A 12189-nucleotide genomic window follows, 5' to 3' on the forward strand; every position below is an offset into this window, starting at 1 on the left:
CTAAGCCAAAATCAAGCCCGTAGCTTAACTGACTGAGCCACCCAGGCGCCCGGCATCATGATTATTTTAACTCTGGCTTTTTCAGTTGTGATGAATGTTTTATACCTGCACAAGCTGTTGTTAACTCTAGCTCTACAAACACCATGACACAGGGGTCATTATTTCTATTTCTCACGGGAGGGCTAAGAAACCTGGAAGTTTAAAGTGCCCACCTGAAATTGTGACTGATGGTTCGTGGGGTGTTTGGAAAGTTCTTTCTTTTTTTAATTAATTTATTTGAGAGAGAGAGCGCGTGGGGAGGAGGGACAAAAGGAGAGGGAGTCTTAAGCAGATTCCACACTGATCGAGGGCTCGATCTCACAACTCTGAGATCACGACCTGAGCCAAACCAAGAGTTGGACGCTTAACTGACTGCACCCACCAGGCACCCCTGGAAAGTTCTTAATCTGACCATGACCATGTGTAGCCGCTTTGTACTGCAATGTAGATTATTCAATTTACCAATGTATTTCAACAATTAAAACATTTTTATCCTTCTTTAAAAAAAAAACCTAAATACAATAAAGTGTCCACCTGAGCTTACACAAGGAATCCCCGAGGCCAGGGCGTCCTAGTCCCGCCTCTCACCACGACCTCACCGCTTCTCTTCCTCCTCTTCCCAGACCAGCTATTTAGGCAAGCTTCGATTATGTGCATTTATCATTTTAGAAATAATGACAGAATACTGATGGAAAGGGAGGTGCTGGGGTCATTAGCAAACGTTTGTTATCATTCTTACTCATGAAAGCTTGGAAGGCCCCCAAAACCTCACATCATCCCCAAGGCCTGTGGCCAGCTTGCTGCTTCCCAGGGCCTATTATTTAGGGACTGTGTTGCCCTATCAAACAATGATGTCTCCTTACCTTCTGGCTTTGCTTGCCTAGTCACCATCTTACCCTGGGAGATGGAAGGGTGTATCAAAGCAAGAGAAAGCGTCAGTGGCTATTTCTTCCCCTTCTCTCTTAGTTGAGTATTGTTTTGGCATCTTGTATACACCCATATTAATTAATTATTAAGTATATGTCTTGCAAGGCAGTTCTTTGCCTTGGGCAGGAGACTGTTTTTTTTTAGGGAAAAAGCATTGTGAGATTAACATGGCAATTAGTAAGCAAGGCAAGCATGCGGTGTCATGTACCAACTCACCAGCGTTTTCTTGTGAAAGGAAGACTCTAAATTCACTTCCAGAATGCCATGAACAGCTCACTGGGGCCATTACCACTTGCCCTCTGACCCCTTTCCAAGTTATAAGCCACTTTGTATATTTGCCTCAGAGAAAAATTGGGCCCCACCCTGGCGATTCTCCAATGAATAACTAATTGAAATGCTTACCAATAAGGAAGGCAGGCTTCTTCCAGAACCTCAATCTTTCTCAGAGCATGCACTGTTTAAAATAGGTGTCAGGGGGTTCCTGGGGTCCTAAGACAACCCAAATGAGGAAGATTTTCATAAAACTTGGTTGAAAGGCACTTTCTTTTACTACAGTGTCTTATATTTGAGGTGGGGGCAGAGTGAAGAGAGGAGAAGGTTAAATCAGGGATAATGTCACATAGCTGTAGGGTTTATAATGACAGTTGCATGATTTTTTGTGGGGAGAGCAGGACCCGCTTGTGTGGAAATGCAGTTTTCACAGGAAGACATCCACGGGTTGGAATATCACAACCCCATACAGTCCAACAGTTTGACAGCGAATGGAATTCACCAAGGCAGAGTTGCTTAATTTAGGATCCAGGACCACTGATGATATCCAGGATGTTTCTTTTTTTTCTTTAATTTAAATTCAATTAGCCAACATACAGCAGTACCTCATTAGTTTCAGATGTAGAGTTCAGTTACTCATCAGTTGCATATAACACCCAGTGCTCACACATCTCGTGCTCTCCCTAATGCCCACCATCCATCTCCCCTCCAGCAACCCTCAGTTTGCTTCCTACATCTAAGAGTCTCCCATGGCTTGTCTCCCTGATTTCTTCCCTTTCAGTTTTCCCTTCTTTCCCCTATGATCCTCTGCACTACTTCTTATATTCCACATATAAGTGAAACCATATAATTGTCTTTCTCTGATTGACTTACTTTGCTCTGCATAATACCCTCCAGTTCCATCCACGTCGATGTAAATGGTAAGATTTCATCCTTTTTGATGGCTGAGCAACATCAGGATGTTTCTTAAAAATACAAATTCCTGGGACTGACTCCAGACCTATTGAAACAATCTCCCAAGGGAGAAGCTGGACTTCTGCCTTTAAGCAGATTTCCTGGGTGATTTTTTTTTTAATCTTTATTTTTTAGAGAGAGGGAGAGAGAGCATGAGCCAGGTGGGGATGTGGGAGAAGAGGGAGGGAGACAGAATCCTAAGCAGGCTCCATGCCCAGTGCAGAGCCCAACATGAGGCTCCATCTCACGACCCTGAGATCATCACCTGAGCCAAAATCAAGAGCTGGACACCTAACTGACTAAGCCATTGCTGGGTGATTCTCAAAGCACACTAAATTTTAAATCCACCAGAGAGCTTTGTCAGTTTATTCATTGATGTATCCAAGTGCCTAGAACAGCAACTAACACAGCTCAATAAATACCTGTTGAATGAATGAAGGCCTTCCGTGTCTGAGGCACTTGGAGGCTCCAGTTAGGGTTATCTTCCACACCATCTAATCCACAGTGCCGTCACGCAGCAAGTATAATGTCATATTCCACAAGGGATCTCTTAGCTAGGCTGTGGGGGAGGGGAAGCTCTCCCATCCCCGCCCAACAGCATCAGCAAATTGTCCCCACCTTAACAGGTGCCACCCTGCCTCTACTCAACTGCAAAAGCCTGACAGAGACCAGTCTCCTAGCTTTGCATCCTTAAAAAATAAAAATGGAAAAAAAGGGGAATAAAAATAATTAAGACATAAGTAGGACAGCCTGTGAGTAAGTGACTCTCTACGCATCTCCCATAACTGAAGCTAGGCAAACTTCAATAAGCCACAGTTTTACTTGTAGGCAGAATAGCCAAGGAATCAAGTTCCCTTCCTAATCATTCCAACCACAGGAAAGAGAAGATGGGGGAAATGCAATCTTGCTTTTGTATATACAATGTGCTAAGACTATATTTAATGATTTATTAGGAAACCACTGTATCCTTAACAGGTGGATGGATTAAGAAATTGGTACATCTGTACAATAGAACACTACTCAGCAATAAAAACTATTGATACACACACCACATGGAACTCAAATGCATTATGTAAATGGAAAAAAGCTAACCTCAAAAGATTAGGTACTGTATGATATTCTTTATAGGACACTCAGGAAAAGGCAAAACTACAGGGAGGGGGCAGAGAACAGTGGTTACCTGATTAGGGTGAGGAATGGGGGACAAGTTTAACTACAAAAGGATAGCACAAGGGAATTTTTGGGGGTGATGGAACAATTCTCTATCCTGATTGAGGTGGTAATTACAGGAATCTATGCATGTGTTAAAACCCATTGTACACCAAATAAAGCTAACTTACTGTATATAAACTGTATTAAAAAAAACCCCATTGGAGGCGCCTGGGTGGCTCAGTCGTTAAGGGTCTGCCTTCGGCTCAGGTCATGATCCCAGGGTCCTGGGATCGAGTCCCACATCGGGCTCCCTGCTCAGCGGGAAGCCTGCTTCTCCCTCTCCCACTCCCCCTGCTTGTGTTCCCTCTCTGTCTTGCTCTCTGTCAAATAAATAAATAAATAAATAAATAAAATCTTTAAACAACAACAGCAAAAAAAACCCATTGCACATACAACATAAACTCATTAGGTCTCCGAGACACTCTCCTTTCCTTGATCAGTTTATCAAGGTGGGAAACATGAACAACTGGTCTTGGGAGTATACATGAAAGTGAGGGAACACTGCCATACCATATGGCTTAGGCTAAGTATACCCTACCTGGCACCAAATTTAGCATTTTATAAACTGGAAACCATTTTGTAGAAAATTCCTTTATTATAGTGCAAATAACTTTCAGCAGTGACATAATAATGTAAGAACACATTTAGCAACATTTTACACCACGCAGTAAATAAGAAAGTGTTTCTTTGAAAATATGTCATCATAAGAACATTATTCCTACATTAATGCCGGAAAATGCCAAGGCTGTTTCTCTCAAGGCAACAGGGCTCCCTCCCTCTTTTTGGATATTTCCTTCTTAACAGAAATGAAAGGATTTGCCATTTTAACAAGCCACCATCATTTCCCAGAGCGACTTCTTAGGGGGTTTTGAACTGAGGTTGGCAAGATTTGAAATGGGGTTTCGGATTTTAAAAAAATAATAATTTTAAGACAATTCTGGGACAGCCCAGAAAGTAGAAGTCACTTCTATTAGTTTTTAAGTAGATACATACATTCACTCCAATTTTGATGCAGAAATGGACAGATTGTCTAAAGCCTGCCTTTTATTCCCCCAGAGCCTGATTGTTATTTATACTCCTTGGTTTTGGTCATGTTGCAAAATTAGGGCTCTGGTCAGAAATAACTCCTTACATACCGAAATGCTTTCCTGTGAAACTTTAAATTGCACTTTCCACCCTGAATTCCCACCTTAGACCTCACATGCCAATGAGAGGCAAGAACATTGTTTCCAGTTTATAGCTAATGCGTAACACAGCCTACCCCCTGCTAATTGAGCTATACCTGAATCAAACCATCACATCATTTGGATTAATTCCAACAGGCTTAACCAAGAGGTTCCCACTGGGCCTCCCAGAGAAAGGAAGGGTTAACCGTGTATCTTTACACCGAGCTGCCCAAGGGCTTGGCAGCTAAGCGGTTAGCTGATAGGTAGAACAGTGTCACTTCCAATTAGCCACAAGCCCAGCTCCTCTGGTTTCTGCTGAATTATGCAGTGTGTGGGGATGGAGGGCCACTCAAAGGAAACCTCCCGTGGGGGGTCTTCCACCAAAACCCCTACAAATACGGTTCAGGGTACCCTCGAAGTGTCCGCACGAACACGCCTCAAAATCTAGCGGCTTTATAAACCACCAGAAGTGAATCACAGGCTTGAAAGTACCTGGAGCCAAAGAACAGCCCTCTTGGCTGAATATGGCTGATTAAGTCAGCTGGTACATAAAGCTTTTCAACGCTCAGCCAGTCTTGTTGGATAAGGTTATCTTCTTATATAACACAATGGAACTGTGCTAAATAGTTTCAAAGTTGAGAAGTACCCAAATATATCACCTATAAAAAAATTCACGATTTTAGTTTGCTTTTTTCTTAGACTTTGGTACTGAAACACTGTCTACATTCTCGACACATGAAAATGACGTGGCCACTTCCGTGCCTCTGCATGTTGTGTAAAAAAACTCAAAAGCAAAGCAGGACAAGGACATGTCATAACATGATGCAGTATGCTGTACAAACAAAACCTAAATTATATATAAATACATCCCCACCCCAGCTCCCCCTTGTCCCTCCCCACTACCTGACCAAAGCAGTGCCAAGGGTCCTTCTCTCCAGGGCCAGTGCAGTTTGTGAAGCCCGGCACCCAGGACTCCAGCCATCCCTTGCCGTGCGGTGATATTCACACCACTGCCTCCTCCTGGAGATGCTCTGCTGTCCGATCAGCTCCACAAACGCAAGGAAACCCCTACAGCTTAATTTGAAACATTCACACTATGGGCTGGACTCCAGGAATCTGGAGTTCTGGGAGTTAACCTTCCAGATAAACTAACTGGATCATTCCCTAATCTGGATCCCCCCTTATCCTAATGTCTCAGCACAGCTAACACAGTAGGAAGCATCCTCTCCTCTGAAGTTCCAAAGGCACTGCTTAGAGATATTGGTGAGGGTCACATAATAAAAGTAATACAATGAGCTAACAGCTTAAGTTGATATAAATTATTTCCAAGTAAGTTATTTGGGGCCATTTGCTTCTGCTTTACACTGCATTCCAGAATCATTTTCATAGTACACTTTTGAAAGTTTATATAATAGTTATTTTAAAAATTGTCTCCGCAATCACCTCTTACATGTTTTCAATTAGTTTAGTAACAACTTAACAAGCTGTTATAAAGACCTAGGGAAAAGTAGTTAATTAGTCTTAAGGAAGCCAATACTGTGCTAATTCACAGTAAAGAGAAAACGTGATATAAATAGAATTTATGTAATCGTCGATTACTTGAAAAGCAGTTTTATCAAAATGTTGCAAACTTTTCCCAAAAGCACTTACAGCAATTTATATCAAGAGATCCTAAGTTTAGGGGTATGGAAGATACAATTCTTTCATGACTGTAATATGTAATCTTCCCCTTTGGACCTAAGATATCTGTACATTCAAAAGTTCGTAACTTGCTGTTTTTGAGACATTAATCATTCTCTAATACGTACACTGAGTATAAATAAATAACTACGAGAAAGCTTTAAAAATCTGAATTAACGTTATGCTGTGCAAAAACCAAAAAACAAGAATAAATCCAAAACAAAACCAACCAAACCTTGAACAACCTACATTCTATGTAAATACCCTGACTAAAATGTTGGTTGTGCTACACACTTCACTTCAGTGCAGAAAGGAGTTGATCTCGGTGTACCATCTTTGTTGGCGGTGGTGGTAAGTCTCAAGCACTTTTGTTTCTAAGTATCCCCTTGCTTTGAAAAGATGAATAACTTGCTACCAAATCACAAATGATCACAAATCCATGTCAGTTTAGTCTGAATAAAATCCAGCATAAATGTATTACTTTGTTCTGGAAATATTGGCTCGGTGTCTTTGTTCTGACAGCTTCCTAAGGGCAAACCACAGTTTGAAGTTGTCGTTTTGGGTTTAAACTGCACAGAAAGAAGAGACAGTGAAGCCTGCTTTTTGTTTTTGTTTTCTTTTTAGGTCTCCAGATCTGGCGAGGACACTGCTTCCAGACCCACAGTCAGACAGTTGTGGCACCTGATCCTATGCGAAATAGAGGTGGTTTAAACAGCGTCAGCCAAGCTTAGTGATCTGGAGGTCCCCGTTGATCTTTATGGTGTCGATTGCAGATAACGTCTGAATGCGGTGGTAGAAATCAAAAAGTTGGTGTCCATCCACAAACACTCTGAAGCGTGGGTGCTCACAGAGAATTTCCACCTGGAAGAAACAAAATCATAAGCTCAATTCACAATTTCAGTGAACCCTGATGGGGAGAACACACACACAATACTTCAGTTTAGAGAAAGGCAACATCTTCAGTGGTTCTCGAACCTTGGGATCATACAGAAGTACAACACAGGCTGCTGGACGCCACCCCCCCAAAATTTTCGATTTAGTAGGTCAAGGGTCAGATCTAAGAATCTGCATTTCCATCACATTCTAACATGACGCTGCTATTGCTGGAATGAGGAACACACCTTGTGAACCATTGTTCTTCACTCTTCAATATCCTTTAAAGATTTTAATTGTTCATGCTTGACCACTTCTCCGTTCTCTTTGTACTCCAGGAAGTAACGTAAAGCAGCACAGATTTATTTATATGGCACTTAAGGCCTCCACGGTCATCCCCTGAACCTACCCCACCCTCAGAGGAGACCCTCGCAGAGATAAACTGGCACCCACTTAGTAGCATGTAATAACAGTCCAGGCACTCAACCATGGTAAACACTAAAGCAGAGAGAAGGTTACAAAGTAATTACCATTGGATCAAGGATGTGTAATTAACAAGGCTTTGTCAGGCCAAACACAAATGCTGATTCCATATGGTAAAAGCTTTTCTTCCTCTTTTCCTTAAGGAATTCACCGTAGATTTTAATCACTGGTTCTGTGCTATGTATTTATTAAAAGCATTGGTGGCCACCATGTAAGAAGAGACTTCATATGTGATATTAGTCACATTTAATTCATATTATTCCTAAAATTATATCACCAAGAAGGGCCGATTTCATTTCAGTTTGGTTGTTGGGGAGCATTATATTCCTCTTGGCAGACAGAAGCTCTGGTTACTCATACTCATGAGCTACGCATTAAGATTCATCATTAAGAAACTGTCACAGTCAAAAAAAAAAAAAAAGAAAGAAAGAAACTGTCATAGTCAAGAGGAGCCTAAGGGGCCATTATTCTAGAGAAGGGCGGAGGGCACGGGTAATATGTACGGGGACCTTCCCCAGACTATGATTAGAAGGGCAACAATCTCAATTCTATCACTGACTAAAAGTCATGGATTCTTATTCCGCCCCAACCACATGTTATGATGAGAAGAAAAATTATTACTTCTTCATAAGGCCCTTGTAAATGTCTAGATGAAGAGCAACAGGTTAAGGGTAGTTGTGCTTTTATTAGGCTTATATGCAACACGGAGCTTCTCACTGAGCTGTTATTATTGTGATGGATGTTAACAGGTGTAATACAGACAACTTCACCAGGCCTGGTATTTCAATAAATCCTTTCCTAACACATTACCCACATTACCTGCATCTCTTACTTGGCACTGCCCTTCATAAGGAAGGTGCTACGAATGTTGCTTGGCTGGATGGGAAGTCTGGGCTGTGCTTCCTGCCCACTAGAGGGTGGAGAGCCAAGTTATACCCATCCGGGCCCAAGGGAAGGAATTTGTCAGCCACACAGCCGGTGACAATACAACAGACTGAGGCTTCTTAACCCAGAGGGAGACACAAGGACCAGACCTCATTAGCAAAAGTAACACGAGAAAATGAAAAGATTATCACTATTGTTCTTAAAAAAAGTCACCACTAATAAGGTTTAGGGCTCCTTATAGGTTGAAAAAAAATGAGGAAATTTCTAGCACTTATTATTTATTAATCAATCAGGATATTTTGGGACAGGTATAGATTACGTGCCTAGTACTAGGTTGAGTACTACATAGAAAAGTATTTGTTCTTAACAATCTGGACGTGGGTTTATTTACTAAATCTACTGGCTAAACAGAGCCAAGAGCTACTATGGTGAGTATTAGTTCATATCAGCAAACAGAGCTCTTTTGATCATTTTTCTTTTTTTCACCATCAGGTGACAAATTTCCTAGACATGCAAAAATTGTGGCTGCTTAAAGCATTCTTGGCGTACGCCAGAGGAGCAGAGCACCATCACCCCGCCAGTGGCTGCAGTGGAAGCGCTCGAGGTACTCACCCTGAATGGCTGGTCTGGGATGAATGGAAAGTAAGGGATTGTGGACTGTTCTTCACCTCTTTCGCCAGATATACAAGAATTTCTGAGTAGTTGCCGGTCTGTGAACACAGCTTTGAGTTCAATGGCCACATCGGCGGGAGGGTCTTCGGAGTCACCACAGGTCAAGCTGATGGCAAAACTGAAAAGAACATCGTTTCATTTATTCTGGGTTTGGCTATCATCGACCCAGGCTCCCACAGTTCCTCTTTCTCCTTGGGGTTTGTCTGCTTTGAATGGGCCACTACTCTTTACATAGGAGATTAGACTATGTATGGAGGAGGAGGATTACAGTGAAGCCAGGTATTTTATTTATTTTATTTTCAAAATTTTCTTTAAGAATTTATTTGACAGAGAGAGACACAACTAGAGAGGGAACACAAGCAGGGGGAGTGGGAGAGGGAGAAGCAGGCTTCCCGCTGAGGCAGGAGCCAGATTTGGGGCTCGATCCCAGGACCCTGGGATCATGACCTGAGCCAAAGGCAGACGCTTAATGACTGAGCCACCCAGGCGCCCCCAAGCCAGGTATTTTAATACCGAAAGGAGGCTGTGGTAAGAACTTCGGTGGAGTTGAACATGACTAACATTAGGGATTTCAGATACCCCAAACCACCCACACATCTGTGTCTTAATCCATTTCAGAATTCTCAAAAACAGCCCCAGAAACTGACCAGAGGAAATAATATCTTGTAATATTTGCTTGTCATTTATATTGGTAGATCTTGCTCCAAGCACCATGTTTAAAAACCCTTAAAAAAAATCCTTTGGCTTCCTCAAGGGTCAAAGAGAAAATGATGTGGGCCTATATTTATAATCTCTGATATAAATAGCTGTCTGGAGAAATGATGGCTGGGATTCATACACATTCTTTTCATGGGAACGTGGTACTTTCTTGGCACTTCCAACTAGCAACACTGGCCACAGGGAGAAGAGGAGGAGCAAGCAACCACAACAAGAGTGGGCAGGGCCTTGTAACTGCCTGATAAGCTTTGGGGGTAACAAGGACTCTCTGGCTTACCTCTCTGGGTTGAGGTCTACAATGCCCATCACCAGCACCTTCTTGCCTGGTCTCATGCCACCTTTAATATGCCCACAAAATGGAACTATCTGCAAAGGAGGACAGGAGAAACAGGAGGTGTACCGCCTGTCGGGGCAGAGCCAAGCCCTCAGATCCCGAGGACCTGACCCATCAGAAAATGCAATTAGAAAGGAAAAGGGTGCAGGCAGAGACACAGAGCCCGGAACGAAATCACTTACCAGGCGTGGGAAGTACACGTCGGCTTGAACTGGAGAGCCCAAGGAGTTGTTTAAATGCCCATCATCTAGTTTCTAAAAATAGCAGCACACAGATTGGCTTTCCAGAGGCTCTAGTTTTAGGGGGCGTGGGGGCTGGGAGGAGCAGGGGAGGGAGTGGGGAAGCACCTATACAGATCTGGCTGAATCCAGCAGCCTTCACCGGACACAGGCAGTGTCTGCGGATGCTGCCACCCCACAGCCCACTGAATAACCTCAGAAAGCCCGGGAACAAAACCCGTCCTTCCCACCCGGTAGCTCAGCTTCCGAAGATCCCCAGACCTTCAGATCTAGATCAAAATCCAGGTCGAGGCACGCCGGGGAGCCAGAGCCCCGCGTCGGAGGAGGGGAGGCCCCTCTTCAACCGCAAACGCCTCTGGACCCGCAGTCGCCCAGGCCTGTCCTGAGGGACATGGCTGGGGTGCAGGGCCGCTCTCAACTTCTCTCGGGGGCCCGAGGGCCAGACCCATTTCCAAGGGGGAATCCCCGGGACGTCGGAGGCGGCCGCGGGGCGCGCGCCCCAGACACACTCGCACAAGCGCACACTCACACGTGCAACGTGCACACACCTGGCCGCCGGCTGCAATGGCACCGCGGGGGCAGTCGGTCACCCCCACGCCGCCGTCCGCCCCCATGCACCCTCTCTCCGGTGCACCCGGGGCACCCCGCCTGCCCCCCAGGCCGGCCACTCACAGCCGGCGCTCGCTAACAGGTACCGGGCGCCTTCCCACGCGGGGAGCGCCGGGCTGGGCCTCAGCCTCGTCTACGCCGCAGCCAGGCTGAGCAGGCGGCGGCGTGCGGGGCCGCGGGAGAGGGGCGCCTCGCGTGCACCCCTCCGCACTCACCACCGCGGTATCGCTGTCGGCCACCGATCCCGCCATCTTCTTGCACGGCGCGCCGGGGTGCACGGCTGGCGGCCCGGCGGCGGCGGCGGCGGGGGACGTGGGACGCGGCGCGCGGGCGGGGATCCCGGGGCGGTCCTGCGCCGGGCGGGGGCGCGGGTCCGAGGCTGGCCCGGCGCGCGCACACACCACACACACTCGGGCGCGCACGCGCGCGCACGCCAGGGGCCAGGCGCCGACCCGGCAGGCTGGGCTGGGGTGGAGGGGGAAGGGAGCGGGAGGGCGGCGCGGGTCGGGAGGTCGGAGGTGGCCGCCGCTGCCGGTACCGGGGCTGCCGAGTCGGGGCTGCTTTCTTCCTCGGGGTGCTGCTGTCGCCTCCCGAGGCAGAAAGGTGACCAGGGCCACGTCGCGCTGGCCCTGGGAGGCATTTAAAGGCCGCCGGGGCCCGGCTCGGGAACCGGGAACAGGGCGGGGACCCGGCTGGGCTGCCGCGGCTTGCTCAGCTTGCCCTGCCCCTCGGCCATTGGAAGGTGGCGGGAGGCTGAAAGGGGGAGGGACGGGCCAGTCGCAGCCGGGGCGTGCGGGAGGGCGGGGGCCCTGGGGGCTGGGGAAGTAAGGACCAGGGCCTGCCAGGTGACAGGTGCTTGTGACACCTTCGCCCCTCCCTTCCAGCCAACCTCCTTCCTTCTGTCACGTCCTGGGGCAGGTGGAACGGTGGAGGCCGAGGTCGAGGGAGGACTGGAGGGTGGGGACGGTATTCCAGAGCTCCAGATTTCTTTCAGAAAATTCCAACAAAGTGGAAGAGAAGATTCGTTCGGCCCTCTAGGGTAGAAGGATAATGAGAGGGCTCTAGATTTGCGTAAATAAATATTTGACCCGAAAGCAAGAGGCAGGGAAGACTCAGGGTAAGGACTTTT

General features: G+C 46.2%; 1 protein-coding gene across 2 annotated transcripts; it reads right to left on the reverse strand.

Moving 5' to 3' along the window:
• Positions 1-3750: 3750 nt before the first annotated feature.
• LGALSL (galectin like) lies at positions 3751-11389 on the reverse strand. Of its 2 annotated transcripts, none has more exons than XM_032410854.1 (5): positions 11276-11389; positions 10395-10466; positions 10156-10244; positions 9102-9279; positions 3751-7109 (listed from the first exon to the last, which is right to left on the reverse strand). In XM_032410854.1, the coding sequence occupies exons 1-5, from the start codon at positions 11309-11311 to the stop codon at positions 6966-6968; spliced, it is 519 nt and encodes a 172-aa protein (XP_032266745.1). In that variant the 5' UTR covers positions 11312-11389; the 3' UTR covers positions 3751-6965. The 2 variants fall into 2 exon arrangements, with proteins under 2 accessions (XP_032266745.1, XP_032266744.1); XM_032410853.1 differs by lacking the exon at positions 11276-11389 and adding an exon at positions 11000-11254.
• Between the last annotated feature and the right edge of the window lie 800 nt (positions 11390-12189).

The sequence above is a fragment of the Phoca vitulina genome, unplaced genomic scaffold, assembly GCF_004348235.1.
Source record: "Phoca vitulina isolate PV1807 unplaced genomic scaffold, GSC_HSeal_1.0 scaffold12, whole genome shotgun sequence".
In the NCBI taxonomy this organism is placed as follows: domain Eukaryota; kingdom Metazoa; phylum Chordata; class Mammalia; order Carnivora; family Phocidae; genus Phoca; species Phoca vitulina.

Bases quoted from the DNA above. Each gene is read 5' to 3' on its own strand.
- LGALSL (XM_032410853.1), bottom strand. From the start codon at position 11,065: ATGGGGGCGGACGGCGGCGTGGGGGTGACCGACTGCCCCCGCGGTGCC. The intron at 10,245-10,394 runs GTAAGTGATTTC...CCTCCTTTGCAG, and splicing joins ACGTGTACTTCCCACGCCTG to ATAGTTCCATTTTGTGGGCA. The intron at 9,280-10,155 runs GTAAGCCAGAGA...TGTTCTTTTCAG, and splicing joins GTAGACCTCAACCCAGAGAG to TTTTGCCATCAGCTTGACCT.